At 42.4% G+C, this 17,493-nt stretch overlaps 1 protein-coding gene across 3 annotated transcripts in view; it reads left to right on the top strand.

Moving 5' to 3' along the window:
* The window catches only part of MSANTD1 (Myb/SANT DNA binding domain containing 1), a 39,088-nt gene that overhangs the window by 10,336 nt on the left and 11,259 nt on the right, over nucleotides 1–17,493 (top strand). Inside the window, exons 2-3 of one of the 3 annotated variants that reach the window (XM_048941949.1) lie at nucleotides 759–851; nucleotides 14,824–15,088. In XM_048941949.1, the coding sequence (XP_048797906.1) occupies nucleotides 759–851; nucleotides 14,824–15,088 (358 nt within the window). Of the gene's footprint in view, nucleotides 1–758; nucleotides 852–14,074; nucleotides 14,359–14,641; nucleotides 14,707–14,823; nucleotides 15,089–17,493 lie in introns of those variants that run through there. The other 2 variants (XM_048941950.1, XM_048941951.1) reach the window with 2 other exon arrangements.

Genomic DNA, 17,493 nt, shown 5'->3' with positions numbered 1-17,493 from the left:
AGAAGTTGTAGTTAATTTGGAGTCTTAGACTTGGAAATTTTTTCCCATTGTAATATTGTAGGTACTACTGTGGCTTTGACCTTGCCTCAGAGTGAATTAAGAGCAGCTTTATTTTGAGACGTGACAGAAGGATGCACAGGTTTGACTTCAGCTTTGGAATGTCCAGTTGTCTGTTTAAAATTACTTCAGTTTCACTGTCATTTAGAAACTTTTGAATTTTTTTTCTTGTTATCTGTGGCCTCTCCTTGTGTAAATCAAATGATACCCTCAGGACCCACAGCGTTTACAAAATGATTTATGATCCTCTGAAGGACAAAGGACTGAACGGTAATGGAAATACTTGGCAGATGAGAGAAAAGCAGGAAAAAAATGTGTCCTTTATTTGACTGGATGAGGTTGGGATCCCTTTTAAGAGAGAGAATTTCTTCTGGCAGCAAAGATGTCCAGATAAGAATGTCTGTCATATTGTTTGGCTTAAGGTTGACTAGTTTTCATGGAGGAATTATGTTGTCGAAAGCTTCTGGACCTATTCAAGCTGTTGATGGTGGGACTGCACTGCATAGGGAATGTATGTCTCCATGCTGTTTCAAGGGCTGGTGTTTGCAAACTGAACTGGACCCTCTTCATCTAGACCTTTATAAGACAACCTTGCCAAAGTACAGCTGACCTTTCTCCTTGATTGCTCGAAATCCTCTTGCTTTCCTCTTCATTTCCCTCCCTGCATAATATCTTGTTCTGTTGAACTCTCTCCCCCCCAGATCCGAAGTTCTGCTGTGGGTCGTTGATCTGCTGTGACGAGTCCTGCATTGACTTCAAGGCTCATGGAGGATCTTCTATTCCCAGGACAGCAGGTACCAAAGATTTTCTTCCACAACGTAAAAAACCCCAAAGCTATAAATGTGCAGGTGTGTGCAGCCTGTTTCCCAAGCCCGTTCCTCTGTACTGCTCCACCTCTGAAAATCAGGGCAAAGGAACGCAGAAGAGTGTTTTGGGGCAGCAATTTCTGTGTGTGGAGAAGTTGCTGTGTTGTCTCCTCTTCAGCTGGAGGAGGTCAAGGCCATCGCAGTTGCAGACCCTTGCAAAGATTTGCTTCACAGGTTTGTACGTTGTGACTAGGGGAGTTCACATTATAATACCTGCTTTTTGTGGTGATTGCTGATTTGGGTTTTTATAGGCTTTAATTGACTGATGTTTTATCCTTGAAACCTGTTTGCTTTCCTTTGATGCACTCGCTCAGACATTGCTGTGTGAGTGGATGTATCAGAGATATTAACCAACAGAGTGAGGGATATATTTTAGAGCTGTGGGCTTTTAACATATTTTTCATGGTCTTGAGATTCCAACATTTTGGTGTCCTGTGGTGGACATGTCCTCTTATGGTCATGTAGTGAAATGTAATCTCATTGATGCCCCGAGCTCCTACCGGCTACAAGAACATTGTTTAAAGAAAGACAAAATATTTTCTCTTTTTACTGGTTCTTATACAAAATTATAGCATGTAGAAAATCAGCTTATGGCATCCAAAAATAGTTTTGATTTTTAACAATCTCAGTTTTGTCCCAAGATGGTGCAGAGTCTGGAGGGGCATGCAAAATGTTTCTGGATTTTGGAGGGAAAATAAAACACTTTTATCTTCTGAGGGGTTCTGCTGCGAGGCAATGGCTCATTCCCCCTTTAGTTATCCCCTCATTTCCTCAGCCATTACCTGTGCTAGCATAGTTCCTGTTAGAAAAGAGCCAAGTAAAGTAATAGATGTATGCGTATGTATTGTGCTGTATGAAGCAGCACAGATATTGGTTCTCTGAAGATAATTAACATTAGTCAAATATAAACAGAAATCTCAGTCAAACGATCTACTTACTGTTTTACTATTGTTTCATACAGGATTGAGCATTTGGGAATGAAAGAGAATTGACTGGAACATAACATTTTTGGATGCAGAATAATATCAATATTACATCATGTTCATAATCTGAACTAAAGTTGATCTTGCTTTCCCTTACTGCAGCATGTCAAAAGCAGTGGGAAAAATCTAAATTATCTTAGAAGTGAAAGTGACTCCAGTAGCTTTAAGACTGATAACTGGTAATGCCAGCAGTATTTTAAATGCTGAGGCAGGAACTTGCCTGCCTGAAGGAGTTCTTGTTTGTAAGATAAAAACCTCATATGGAGGCAGAGTAGAATAGAGTTTCCAATATACTTAAAGTATTGAGCTGCATAAAACACTCCAAGAATATTCCCTATATTAGTAGTGACCATTCTAATGGATTCTCTTCTGCCTCATAGCAGAAGAATCTGCAGAAGGAAACTGAAAATGTTTACTTCTGTCAAAGCAAACATTAATAAGGTTGTGTCTGATTCTGCTTTAAGGACCTTCACTACTGAAAGAATTATCTTATTCCCGCATTCCGAGGGGGTATTTTGCACTGCTTCAAAACCTTTTTGGACCTTTCTTTTGGCTTTCATCTCTGGCTAACTGACTCCTGCAAGACAGTAAAAGCATATTAATTTTTGTCTTGGGATCTGTTGTGGCTCAGTGTTTTGGCTTTTACCCAGTGGCTGGTGGGAGTCTGGATGTCAGTTGTAGTTATCTGATAACTGCATACAGTGCTCAGAGAGGCACTGAGATCAAGAAAGGATCTGCAGACTGGTTGATGAAAGAACTTGCTTATTGTGGCAGCTGGTTACAGCAGGGATCAAAAGTTATGGTAGCTGCACTTTGGCACGGCCATGTGGTATCGTACAGGTTTTAGGTGACAGGGAAGATCAGAAAGTTAGTTGGGAGTATGTGATGTCATGTTGAACAGCTCGTGTCAGACTTGCTGTTTTGCTTTCAGAAAGGTGGGGTGATATTCTGGAAGTGTTTACTGTTGCCAGAAGAAATGGATAGGGTTTTGTCTTGTCCCATGTACTGGAGTTGACCCAAATCCTCATTTCCCAGGTGTGTGCTGGGCCATCCAGCCGTCACAGCTCATGTGTTCAGTGGTCCTGGCAGATGAGCACTTCACTGAAATTCCTTGTAATGTATTCACAAGAAGTGATGAAATACTCCATAAGTGGCCTCAAGGAATGATTAGCTTAATCTTCAATTATTTCCCACTGAGACTTGATGAGAAATCATTTGAAAAGGTAGACATGAGCTTTAATATAATCTGCCTTTACAGCTGTCGTGAAGCAAAGTGTGCAGAGAGGAAAGATGTTGCAAGTGAAGAAAATCATGACATTAGGATTGAATATTTTAGACAACTGTTATGCACTGTTGGTCTCCTTGAGTGGCTTCAGCCACTGGAATACGGGTACAGGGCATTATAGGCAGTTTGGGAAAAAGAGCACAAAATATGTTGCACAAACCTGAAAACTATTGCTATTAGGCTAAAGCTGCTGTATATTAAAGAAAAAGAGTATTTTCATTCTTGTGGCTTATGAGAGGCTGACAAAAAGCAGTCATACTTGTTATGCCCTTAGATGAGAAGGTTGGCTGATCAGGCTGTTGAGCTCTTTGGAAACCCTCAGCAAAACAGGAGCTACAGCCAGGTAGTTTTTACTCTTTTACAGTGAAGTAGGAGGTGAAGAGAACTGACCTCCATAAGTCCTTTTGAGCTGCCTGATTGCTTCTAGTAAATAGTTGCACAAGAGTGCCTCCCGTGGGAAATGCACTATTACTTTCTGTTTGCACAGCAAATGAAAAACTCTGACCACTTCTATAATTTAAGAGAATGAGATAATGCCTTGTGAGCTGACTTGGTTTTATCCAAATTGTTTAGTCTTGATCTCTCTGCTATCAGATGGTGATTTGTGATCTCTGGCCCTACGGTCATTAAAGCTATTTTTTATAATCAAATAATCCCAAATTCCTGAGCAATTGAAGATTTGCTTAGAAGATGGGGATCCAACAATCTACTTCTGGCTATGCAGAAGTCTGTCAATTGAATGTTTAGGAATGAAACGATAAGAGTTCTCTTGTGCCATTCGCATCTGCCACAGACTCTCTCTATTTACATCTTCAGAATGGATTGTCACTTACATCTGTGTTGTTTTAGGTTCCATATGTTTTAAGCCCTCCCTCCCCCACCTTGAAACATCAGGATTAAGTTTCTTATTTATGCTGCGTGTGAACAACTCTTGTGGAGTTTGGCAGGAAATAGGTAGGCTCTGCACTACTGAAAACTGGATCTGTAGCCCCTCAGTTTTCTTATTTTCTCACCTATTGGAGTAGCTTTGCTGCAAAAAACATTGAGTGCTCACTAATCTATCAGCAATCAGGGCCATAGTACCAATAGAATCATTAAGGTTGGAATGACCAACGAGATCTTCTAGTCCAGCCATCAGAGTGACCACATCACTCAGTGTGACATCCACCCTTTCCTCAAAAACCTCCATGGATGATGACTCTGCCACATTTAAAATAGTCCTATTGAACTCAGTGATCCCTGTGGATCCCTTGCAACTAGAGATATTCTGTGACTCGCTTGCATGGTCTGCTCAGCTAGGGAATGGCTGGTGGTAGGTACCAATATACAAAAGCTGCTGCTTTTGGTGTAGTATCAGCATTGCATGCCTCTGCATCTGAATACTCAAATTGCAGTAGGCATTTTTATGCACGCAAATCATGTTTCTTTTCTCTGTGCAGATGTATATTTATTCAAGGCATATCCTCTGGCTTACAAAACCAAATGCTGTGTTGAATGAAAAACTCTGGGGAGGATTTTAAAATCACTGGTGGCAGTGGACAGCTAGTGTTGGAGGCAGAGGAATTTGCATCCACAAGTGGTTTGTGGGTTTGCATTTGTTCAGAAGAATTTATGAAAGGAGGCAGAGTGATGTCCTTGGACTCTAAGCTGTAAGGCTGGAAGGAATACTTCTGGGTGCAAATGCTAGAAAGTATTTCTTTCATCCACGGACTGATGAGTTTCTTGTCTTTCACTGAGGCCGTGGAAGGAAGCGAGCACACTCTCCTTTGTTTAGTGATAGCTGAAACAATAGAAGATGATACACAAATCAGAGGAGTGTGTTAAAGCTGAAATATAAACTGAACCCTGGTGGCTAGAGAGTGACTGGAATGGAACCGTGTGTGATAAACAGAGGATAGCCACACAGAAGGAAAACAGCTGGAAAAAGCCAGGAGTTGATGGGAAACACGCAAGCAATTTCAATCCAAGCTTATGAAGAAAGCAGCAAGAGGAGATGTGGTGTCTCCAGGCAGAAGGCAGGCTGGAGGAGCAAAAGATGGGTGCAAAAGACAGAAATGGCCAGAGAGCAAACCAGAATGTCCAGAGAGCAAAACTGGAACATCCTAGCAAAAATAAGTGGCTCAAATGCCTTCTCATAATGGAGAAGCTCACAAGACTGCAAATACTGGCAAGCCACTTAAAAGGAGCAGCATTATATGTTTATCACGATACACCTTTTATGTTGAGGCGACACCTTATCCTGCATGTCACAAGGCGTGAGAGCTAGCACTTCAGTTGCCAGTTGTGTTCATCTTGGAGATCTGATCCACTGCGTTGGTAGCTGAAGAATTTGTGTAGATCATCTGAACCTGCATTTGCAAATGCAGACAGTACGGGACTTCACTGGCCACATGGCTGCATGGCCTCTGTTGGGTGACATGGAAACACGTACTTCTGCTGGAAACCCACAGTGTTTTTGGCTTTCCCACAGAGTTTCTTATTGAGGAACTGAACTTTCCTGAAAAACTCAGAGCACAGCATTGGGAATAAAGTCAAGACCAAGCACTACTTGCTATGATGATTCCAGTTGAGCAGTTGGATCTCCTTGAAAACCGTGATCAATTTTCATAAAAGGACACCAAAACCCTTTAGGGATGACTGGCAGTGCTTGGCAGTCTGTCCCAAGAATTGCAGCTACCTCTTGTAAGACCTCAACTTCCACTAGCAACTACCTCAGCTGATAAGCTTAGTGGTGTGTGTGAGTTTGGTTTTACTTACATTTTTGGCAGCTCTCGGATCAGGCTGGTCTTTTACAAGTAACATTTGAACTTCATGGATTTAAACACTTTTCTAAGATTTCCATTCCTGAAGCTGCCTTGCAATAATACCCTAAACACCATTTACATTTTAGTATTTAATCTTTTATGACTTGATATGGAAATGGAAATCTCCGGTGCCCTAAATATTTTATCTGAAATATTTTTTTAATCCTGTAAACCTTCCTCTGCGGGTCTGCATAGCTGAGCAAAACTTTGCAAGGGGAAAAGAGCAGGGATAGCCTGGGTACGTTGAGCAGAAACCTAGGAGAGCTGGAGATGCTCCTGCGTTCCTCAGCTTGGCAGATATCTTTGATTGTATGCTCTTTTTTCTTTTTCAAAACTTGGGGCTGAGAGCCTCCCCATGCTCTGCTCCCATTGCAGGCTTTGGCAGGAAGTCAGGAGGATGGCGAGGGGATGCAGACGGCTGCTAGGTGGATGCAGCAGGCTGCCAAGCCGGTAGCAAGCCCTGAGCAGTGAGGCTGGGCTTTTGGCAGGGGCTTGCCAGTGACTTGCTCTGCAGATTCTCCAAGGCCAGTGGTTACTGGAAAAGGGCCCAAACCACTCTCCTTTCTGGAAGAGCAGCAGGCTAGAACCCATTTATTCAACACAGCTGTGATGCTAGCTACCAAAACGAAGTAAAAACTTGCTTAGCGGGAATCCTGTGTAAATCCCAAGTGCTTTACACTTGGCCAGATCTCATCTGTTTAAACCTGGGGGCTGAGCATCTCTCTAATGGATTGATAACCTCCTGAAGTATTTATTTTTCACAATTGCTGCCTTTGTGCTTCTGTTAGAAAGGGATTACAACGGTGATATTAATTCTTTCTCTGGGGAAGAAAGGAGACCGTGGGCAGCAGAATCATGGACAAAACCCACTGCTATCGTCTGCTTTTTCATGGCTTGGCTGCTTTTCTGCTGAGCTGCAGAAAAGTTGCTCAGTGCAAAGCAAAGGACAGACTTCTGTGCAACAAGGATTTTTTTATTTTTCCTCTGCAAAACATGTCAGATCCAAACTGCAGCAGATTAAAGGCCACATCTGAAATGCACTGTTTAGAATAAGTTCTCAGAGGAATTTACTTCTGAAAGAGAAATATTTGCATAGTGTTTTAGGAGCAGTTTTTAATGAACAAGATGCTTTCTAGCACATTTATTGTGCTGCGTGCTAGCAACCAAACATGGGCAAGTGAGCTTATTGACTAACCCCTGAATGTAAGCAGGACCAAAATAATTTCTTTTCAGAGGGATTCAGGAAACCATTCATTGGGAACAGAGTGATTTTTCTTTGTAATCTGATTTGTTGCTTCCCTTTCAGAAAAGGAGCATGTCTGTTACTACATCTTGCAGGGTTGCTCCATGTGCTAAGAAACTGCAAATGATTTCTGAAGGGCAAGCAAATCTCAGAAACACTCAGCTTGCCATTAGTTGAACTGGGAGTGTGAGGCATAGAGCCGGTCTTTGCTCCCTGTACTGGGAAGCTGAGCAATTACCAATCAGATGAAGTTTAACGATAAGAAGTGCTGGGTTCTGCCCACTCTGCTTTCTGCTGTGTGGCCTCTAGTCAAGCACTGCATGCTGTTTTGGGCACCAAAGTGTAGGAATGGCATAAAACTCTTAGAGAGCATCCAAAGGAGGGCTGTGGAGATGGGGAAAGGTGTAGAGGCAAGGTGTGTGAGGAATGGCTGATGTCCCTTGGTTTGTTCAGCCCATAGGAGGGGAGACTGGGATCTGAAGCACAAGTCCCTGCAAAACTGTAAGATGAAACAAAAACTTAGTACCATAACTTTTGATCTAATTACTACCAGCATACCTATATATATCTGGTTTCTCCAAGCAGTGAATTCCCTGGGTTCCCTTTGTCCTATGAGATTTTCCTTCTGAAGTTCCACATACTTCTGATTCCCCCTGTTGCTAATGATTCTTGGTCTGACTGGTCTCACCGTGAAAATGCTGAAGCCCAATTTCCCACCTTGTGTTCACCCTGCTGCCTCTCTCCATCCTTCCCTCTGACTGAATATCCGTGCAAAGCTGGCTTCCATGGTTACTACTAAAATAGGCAAAGGAGATTATTTTGGTCTGAATCTGTCAGTTCAGCAAGATCAAATTGTTTTTGGGAAATGATTCTGATTAAAGTGAAATTCAAGCAGGATGTGGCCTATCAAAATGAAATCAAAGACCTTTCCAGCTCCTTCCAACTCATAGATAACTGTCCTTCTGGGCTGCCTGCTTTGACAGCAGGGAAACCTGCCCCGAAGCTCAGTAGTGGAGTGTTTGTGTGGAAATGTTCCTTTTTCCTCTTCTTTTGTTCTAAGTTTTAAATCATCAAGGTCTTCTCTGCAAAGAAGGCTTGCTTTTCTCAGCCCTGTGTATCTTCCTTCAGAACACTCATTATTGTTGTCAGGCTTCTTTGCAGGCATAAAACATTTATTTTAGACGTACATAAAAGCTCTTCAACCATTCAGTGACCTTTGCTCTGTAATGTATTGCTGTCACTTGTCTGTCCAGGTCTATCCTGTTCCCACTCTATTGTTTCCTTTGTGGTGGGCCCCTGTTAGTTTGTAGACCTTCTGACAAAGTGGACTGTCCTTTTAATGTACTGTGAAATGCATACTGTAGTTCCTCAGTCTGAATAAATTCATTTTGTCTTTGCAACAAGACCTTAAAGATCATCAAGATCTGACCCCCTGCCATGGTCTGGTTGCTCTCTTTCCTGCTTATGCTTATGCTCCCTTCAAGTATTGGAAGGACACAATGAGGTCTCTCCAGGAGCACCCTAAAATGTGCAGACAGCTTTTTTTGAGCCTAAAACTCAGTATTCCACTGCTGTGTAAGCACCAACAACTGCTTTTGTTTTTAAACAGGTGAATACTTTTATACGTGTCTGCACTGAAGTAACCAGAGGATGAACATATGCTCTGCAGTGACAATCCTGTTTCAAGGTTTAGTTATTGCTTGCTTGTGTTACTCTCCTCATGAGCCATACTGAAGAGCTCATGGAGCATTGACAGGCCTGTGCCTTAAGCAACCTTTCTTTCTACATCTTGCCCGAAACACAGAAGGGTGCAAACAAGCTTGCTATTAGATTTATATGTGACATTACAGGACATCCTACTGAAATAGCCATGCACCCTCCAGCAGGGACCTTTTCCTCCAGCAGCACTGCTCAGAGGCTTTGAGCCTGAACAGCTTAAAAAGGCGTTTGCTGACAGTGTTGCTTAAACTGAGTTCAGATCTTAAAGTCTTGGTGTATAACCAAGATGTTATAATCACAATATAATTGTGTATAATCAATAGATATCAAGATGTTATAATCGCAATATAATCAAGAGAGTAAGGCAAAGCAAACAAGGATCACAAAAAGAGAATAAGTGGAAGAGCTTGCCCTTGGGTTGAGCTCACCAGAAGACACCAAAAGAGGGGATCTCCAGAAGAGATCCTTCCCCTCTGGTAGCCAGCTCTTAAATAGGTCCAGGAGGGGTGGAGCCTGGCTCCACCCCTTCTGGCAGCACAGGTGAATTGCCTTCACCTGTGCTCCTCTGGCTGACTCAAGGCTCACCTCAGGTGATCAATCAGAGGTTCAGGCCGTGACTCAGCAGTTCCCATACACTTGGCTGACTTAAAAATAACCCAAAGTAATGCACTTTCATTTCTGAAATCCAAATAGGCAGCTTCCTGTGTCAGCACCTCTGTAGAGGCAGCCATCCTTCTGGATATCAGAAATAAATTGGAGAAATATCTTAGGCTGTCATAGAATAAATTCTATCTTGCCATGGGGTTGCTGCCCAACTTGTACCACAGTCCTTAACATCAGGATCAGACATGCTCTTATGTAGTCACTGTTTAATGACTGAGGGTTTGTGGGCTGAGATCTGATGGTTGACTACAATGTTATCTCCCTGCAAATGCAAGGGAAAAAATCCTTACCCCAAAGTTTGGTGAAAGGAAGTTTTATTTGGCACGCATTATCCCACGCTTGCAAAGCTGAGGGCTGTGTATACAGTTAGTGCAGATCACTGAAGTACTGTCACAGAATCACAGAATGGCCAGGGTTGGAAGGGACCTCAAGGATCGTGAATCTCCAACCCCCCTGCCACATGCAGGGCCACCAACCACCACATTAAATGCTAAACCAGGCTGCCCAGGGCCCCATCCAACCTGGACTTGAACACCTCCAAGGGCATCCACAACCTCTCTGGGCAGCCTGTTCCAGTACCTCACCACTCTCTGGGTAAAGAACTTCCCCCTGATGTCCGACCTAAATGTATCTGTCAACAGATACATTAGGATTTAAGAAGCTGAACACTGTGGTAGAAACATCTATAGGTGAACTTCATTAGATCCCCATCTGCCCTTTTGGGCACTTGGATTTTGTTAACGTGGTGGCAAAATTGTTTAAGATTTCAGATGTCTGGCTAAGAAATTAATCCCAACTAAAAGAGCAAACCTTTGTATCAGAAGGTAGCAGTTTCTGGTTGTTTCCAGCTCTTACCTCTGAGCTCAGATAATACTGCGTGTGCCACTCCTACAGGCTCCTCCAACATCCATCTCCTCAAATCATCCCACACTTACTGTTTGGTTCCTTTCCTTCTTAGAATTGTGGCAGTTAGCAAGCTACCTGAGTCCATCTCTCCCAGGGATGGATATCTGGCCTTGGTAACCTTGAAATGGTTGTTTTCTTTCACTTCTTCCTTTTTTACTTCTGAAGCAATTGGGTCTCTGCGATTACTAGGCGGAGAACCAAGGGGAGATGCTGTCTGTATGCTCTCTTATTATGATCATAGTTAATAAAGCTTATCTCTGACCTGTCTTAAATTATTCTTGTCACACACTTGGTGTCCCGATATTGGCTGACATTATCTTTAATATTACCATGAAAGGTGGAGCAGCTGTGAGAGATGTTACTCAAGCTAATATATGATTGCAAAAAAGGCAGCAGGTTTAGACAGTTTGTGGAGAAGATCATTAGGTTCATGATTTCTTGAGCTCTTAGGAACAGGAGTGTGCTGAAAGAAAGGGCGTGAATGAGATCTTCAGGTGCACTGAGGTGAATGTTCTTCTGTATTTGTCACTGCACAAAGAGAGGGATTGTGAAGAGAAGAATGGAGAAGGCATTCAGCTATACAGGGAGGTTATTTTTACAGAGGTGTACTCAGTAGCTCTGGTATTTATTTCATTGGCTTCTGTATATTCAATGAATATGAAGATGTTATAGTTACAAAATAAACAAGAGAGTTTGGCAAAGCAGATTATAATAACAAAAAGAGAATAGACAGAAAGCTTACCTGCATGCTGGGCTCGCTGCAAAACTCCAGAGGAGGGATCTCCTGAAGAGATCCTGTCCCACTGGTAGTCAGCTCTTAAATGGGTCTAGAAGAGGTGGCTGACCCATTGCTTGCCTCAGGTGATCAATCAGAGGTTTAGGCTGTGATTCAGCAGTTCCCATACAGCTTCTAAGAGGAAAAGCATCCTCGCTATGAGAACAGCAACCGCTTCAGTGTGGGTATTTGATGCCAGGCTGGTGCTGGAGGGCTCATTGGAGATAGCCAGGTGGAGCATGTGAGTGATGTGCATCAGTGCATTGGGTTTGGCAGAGGAGCAGCTCATGTGGCTAGCAGTTATGCTTGGATTGGTGAACAACCAGTCCTGAGGTAGATGACCAATTTTATCTGGCTGGTGGATTAAAGTTGCTATTAGAGCTCCTTCCCCAAGTCCCCCAACTCTAGGGACTGAGAACTCTCCCATTACAGGATGTCTTTCCTCTCAGGTTTGTTCCCCTAGACTCAGTGTCCAGGATAGGGGTTAACAGCAGATCTGCAGAGTGGTCAGCAGATAGGTGCGTTACGTAGAGAGGTATTTTTTTCTTTCCTCGGCTCTTGGGAGAAGTTTAGGGAGGATTTCTGGGGTAAAAAGATCCCTTTTCTTGTTTTCAGGTCCCCATTGGCAAATATGCACTACACCAACCACTGGGCATGTGCCCTTCAGCAATGCAGAGGAGGCAGAGTCTCTATAATTAATAGTGATAACTTTCTCAGAGGACAGGTTAAAAACTTGAGTGCTGGAAACTTAGATTCCCTTCTGGTGCTGAAGGGAGGGGAATAAGGGAGGCATTATTTGAAAGCATTTCTTTTATTTAACAGATGTTAAATAGCACTATGCCACTATATCAATCTGTCAATTAACCCTAATAGGAAACAGCATAGAGAGAAGTAAGAAATGTGTATTCAGGGCAATTGTGGCCTCCCTTCCATGGGGGCACAGCCCCGCAGGCAGCGCTATGTGGAAGGAACAGTCCCACATGTGCCCAGCACATGTAGATGAGAAGAGGAATGTCTGTGGACCAACACAGAACAAACTGGCTGCCGCTGGACAGGCTTTCTGTCCCATCATGTTCTGATGGTTGAGCTAGAAACTGGATTAAAAAAAATCTTTAAAGGAGAGACCATGCATAACTTTCCCCCCACAGCAGTGTTTATCACTGTTTTCACAGTCCAGGTGGATTAAAAACTGGAGGAGACAAACAAACCTCTAATAGAATATTAAAAGCTGAAAAGCAACCTTTTCTTGACAGTAGTGTACATCAGCCCCTGAACAGCCCCAGCCTCTCTTAAAAGAGACCCACGGTGTTTTCGTCTTCAACACCATATTTATTTCTTAAACTTGTCCTGGCTATGGATGTAGTCAACAGAATTTGGTACGATTGTAGAGCTGCACGGAGCCCAAGGTTAAGTGACGGGAATTTCAAAACAAAACGATAAATTAATAAAATGATTGTGTCACCAGCTGATCCTCTTCTGACCACCATCTGTCCCCTGATCATGTGATGTCTCCCAGCTGGCCACCCAAGAGACAAACCATGCAAGATCAACAACATATGCTGCTATTTACACATTTCAAAGGTAATAGTTGCTAGGCTGTCCTATCACTAGTTAAAAGGAGTTATTTGGAAGCTAGGTGGTTTTTTCCCCTTTTCTTTGAGGAAGGCAATGACTCAGCAGGTATATTTCTAACAGTGATTGGTGAGGGCTGGATCAGTAGAAGTTTTCGTGTGTGCAGTATGTGTGATCTCCCACCTTATTCCTTGGTTTTGTGATAAACAGCAGAAAACATGAAATGCAAAGAAGGAAAAAAAACATCACAGATTTTAATAGTGTACCTTTAGGAACATGATGTGCTCTCCTTGCCATGCCCAGGATGCAAACCAAGCCGTGCATTTTTAAACTATTGTTAAGATCAAGGATGTGGTTATGAGAAGACTTACAATTTATAGGATACTTAAGCATTAAGGATTGAGGCACAGAACATTTCCTGGGGATTAACGACTGACTGGGTGAGCCTCAGGCCATTAACCCCTGCCTGCCATTAATCTTCAGGAAGTGCCCTGCAGTGAGGTCCCTATTGCTGTTATATGCTGAAAGAGAGAATAATAAGAAGAAAGGTCCGTGCTTTATTTATTTATATTTTACGTAACGCAGCGGTATTTGGACTGCAGGGAATTAACATCTTTCTCTCTAGCTGCTCCTGCTGCTCCAATTAATGCTTTCATGCATCTCACTGCTTTGGGAAAGGCACTGCCTGCACAGATGTACGTGGGGCAGGATGTGGCCCTCTGCTCGTGGTACACTCTGTTTAATATGATGAATAGGTGCTGCTTTTCCAGTATAACTGCTGGCAGAATTCAGCCCTGTATAAAACCCAGCTCAGAATGCTTGTTTTACAGCAAAGCAATTTATTCACAGTTCTAAGCATCTTGCAGCTTTCTTTTTTCTTTTTTTTTTTTTTTTAACTCGTTGAATAATCCTTTTAGGTTCCCCGTAAAGCAGGTGAAATGCTTCTGCTGCAGTCCTAAGGCAGAACACAGGCTGCATAAATAGCATCTAAATTGCCAGGAATACAAAATACACAGAGTAATACATACCTACAAAGGCAAATTCATCCTGACAGGACTGCAGTACATGCTTATCAGCAGCACAACATCTCAGGGAGAAAAAGAAAAAAAAAAAAGTGGCTTTGTATTAAAATTGCATATGCATTTCTCTCTATATTTAAACACTTAAACGGTATTTTGTGCATGTGCTTAAAAAACAGACGCAGGCACCCTTTTAATGAGGCTGCCCGCTCCAACATTGATTAGCTGGGAGATGTATAGTTGCCATGAAGCTGGCTGATGCTTTTTTTTTTTTTTTCTTTTTGCAGAGTATCTTTGCAAAAAAGAAAAAAGCTTTTTTTTTTTTTTTTTTTTTTTTTTTGGTGTGTGTGTGTGTGTGTGTACATGGCCTCAGTCCTTGCAGCCTCCCAGAGAGGCTGTCAAGGCGCAACTTAAAAGCTCGTTCAGGCGACCATGACCCCCTGCCAGCAGATTGTCTGCCTAAAAGGTAAGGGAAAGCTGAAAAAGAAGTAGAAACTTAAAAGTAGCTTCTCAAAGGCTGCATAGATCTCTCTCTTTCTCTCTCTCTCTCTCTCTCTCTTTTTTTTTTTTTTTTTTTTTTTTTGTTAAACCTAAAGTGTTTAAAAGCTTTAATATTGATGGCCTGTCAACTTTGTCCTGATTCTTTGGCTTTCAGTTAAAAGGTTTTTGTTGTTGTAGCTTATGCAGTTGCTCTGTTGCTATGGAAACGTGACATCAAAATGACGTTTCTCTGTTTAAAAGCTTTTAACTAAATTCCTGCCTGTCAGATGTAGGCCCCATTTTGTGCACTCAAGCTTCAAGCTGTTGCAAAAAGGTTTCATATGTTCTGTTGTCATTCAAATTCTTTATCCACATATGCATGTCTTGCACTACAAAAACCTAAGCTAAAAACTCAATCTATATTAAGTGTCCTCTTTTAAAACCCTTTTAGGTCAGTCAGCAATGGCTGCAGCAGAAATTCCCAGTTACATTGTCTCTTCTCAGACTGAGAAACACAGGAGGGCCAGAAACTGGACTGATGCAGAAATGAGAGGTTTAATGCTGGTCTGGGAAGAATTTTTTGATGAACTGAAACAAACTAAAAGGAATGCCAAAGTTTATGAGAAAATGGCTAACAAACTCTTTGAAATGACGGGAGAAATTCGCCACGGAGAGGAAATAAAGATAAAAATTACAAATATGACATTCCAGTACAGGTAAGCTTCAGTTAATTCTTTTTATTTTAAGAGATGTTAGCAGGGGCAAGGCTGCGCTGTTTGCCTTTCAGAAAGAAGTATCCTTCAGCAAATGTGTAGATAAGAGATTAAAGATTGTTCGTATGGCTTTTAAAATTCTCTCTCGCCATCGCTGTTACGTCATGCTTCATTTTTCCCCCATTTCATTGCAAACTCCGGGACAACTTTGTCGCGTCGTAATTAACTCGCGGTGTTATGATGTAGAGGGATGGAAATGCAGTTAGTGGGAAAGCAGATTTTTTTTTCTCTTTGCTGATTGTGTCAGCCTGGCAGCAGCTGCTTGCAAGGAAACTCCTGCAGTTAGAAGTGGCCAGAGAGGGTCGGTGTGACAAGGCAAAGTTTTGCTTGCTTTATAATAAATACTGAATAATGCTTTTGGGGAACGAAGCTCCTGGGTTTTATTCGTGTGAGTTGAAGGGTTACACTTCAAGGGGCCGGGAATAATGGAATGCCTTATTGCTGAGTGACACACATTGCTGTAATTATAGGCAGCGCTGCTATATCTGCAGGGAGGGGATCGATGTGCACCGTCAATACCGCTCCCGAGGAGCTGGGGGAGGGCGGAGGTGGCTGCGAGGAGATGAGATGGAGCAGGAGGGGAAGTTGGCTTGGAAAACGAGAGACGTTTGTTGCTTTGAGGGTAAAAGGAATTGGAACTTAGCAGAAACAAATGCTTCTCTTTCTCTTTTTTTTTTTTCTTTTCTCTTTTTCTGAAATTTTTTATCTCTGCGAGGCACAAACTGCCTCATACTGGAAATCCTGAGTGGTGATTTCAGCCGTGTGCTTGTAATGCAAGAAAATCAAATATGTGACTCTTTTATTTAATCTCTCCTCAAAGCTCATATTAATAATAAAAAAGGTTATTACAGCAGGCAACCATGTTAAAACTGCTTGCTTCTCTGTAAGGCATCCTCCTGTACTTAATGCAGACACTGCTCATCACATAGAAAACTAGGGAGAATCCTGTAAACCCCTTAACTTTGAGTGTCCTCCTGCATTTGTAAGACCCACGAGCACAATGTTTAACATCATTTTCCATAATATTAAATCCACGTTTTCCAGCAGATGCTAATGCCTCTAAAATGTTTGACTAACCCTGTGGTAATCCTTGTAATTTTCTTCTCCCAGACTGAGTGAGAAGGCTGGAAGCACGATCCATTTTTGCCCTGCATCGCCCAGCAGTTGCCACTCAGCTGCAGAGCTGGGAGCTGCTGGCTCCCAGGCCCCTGCTTAGCCTGCTAGATCTGCAGCCTTCCTGCTGAGCAGCACAGCTCGCAGCACCAGGATTTTACAGGTGTCTAGCTAGCAACACCGCGCAATATTGAAGTGCCGTAATTGCCAAGCACAATAGGCTATCTCTGTCAGCCTTTGTTCTAAATTTTCAGTGTTATCATCAGTCAGACTGTCTCAGCTTTTCTAATTAATGTTTTTCCTTTAAAGTTGCAGCGGGGGAAGGGAAGAAATGAACCCCTCACACCCATGCAGTCTGCGTGTGTGTGCGCGCGTGTGTGGAAACGCAGTGCTTAAAAAAAATCTTATGTCTCTGTGAACTTCTGAGATTGCTTCAGCTGCGTGTTGTCGTGCTGCTGCTGTTTTGCAGTGCATTGCGGCTCCCCGCTCATTGATTAAGATGCTAATTTATGAGAGTTATAAAACTGCCTTGCACCATCACGGGGCTCTTGGACTTGAAATGCATCTCCTATACTGTTTGTTTCTATCCAACGCGGGTTTGTTTGCTTTGCTTTCAAGGGGAGGTGATAGAAAACCCAGGGACAAATATAAGATAGGACTTAAAATTCATCGTTTTCTGGAGGCTTTTTGTTGGCATGTGAGAAAAGAAAACATTGTGGTGAAACCAAATGATGTTAGTTACCACTGACTGCTGGCTTTGCTTTGAGGCACCTGAGTTTTAATCTACATTTTGGTGTCTGGAGGATACTTAAAGAAGTGTACTTAAAGTGCTTTATCTTTGTGTATTTCTACACATCACGGCTGCACTCTGCAATGAAGAAAAAATATCCTGAAAGTGGGTAAAGTCATCTGAGAGAGTCTATAATTATGACATAGAGTTAGCAAGCTCAATGTGGGAATGTAGCACCAATAGCAAAGCCTCAGCTTTGTCCTGCACCAAGTGGTGATTTCTTCCCACTGCATCAGGCAACTGTAGTGTCATAAAGTTGCTATGGTCTCTACTTTGATAGTCAGAAATGAACAAGAGTAGAATAATTAATCAGAAAATAGCGTTACATAGTGTTGTGACATAATTTCATAAAGGCAAACTTTTTTTTTGCCCTGCAAACTACTTATGAGCGCACACATATATGTAAGAGTATACACATTTATGTGTATTTTTCCTTTAGCAGGAA

The sequence above is a fragment of the Lagopus muta genome, chromosome 4 (assembly GCF_023343835.1).
Source record: "Lagopus muta isolate bLagMut1 chromosome 4, bLagMut1 primary, whole genome shotgun sequence".
In the NCBI taxonomy this organism is placed as follows: Eukaryota; Metazoa; Chordata; class Aves; order Galliformes; family Phasianidae; genus Lagopus; species Lagopus muta.
This window is presented reverse-complemented; position numbering and strand designations above follow the sequence as displayed.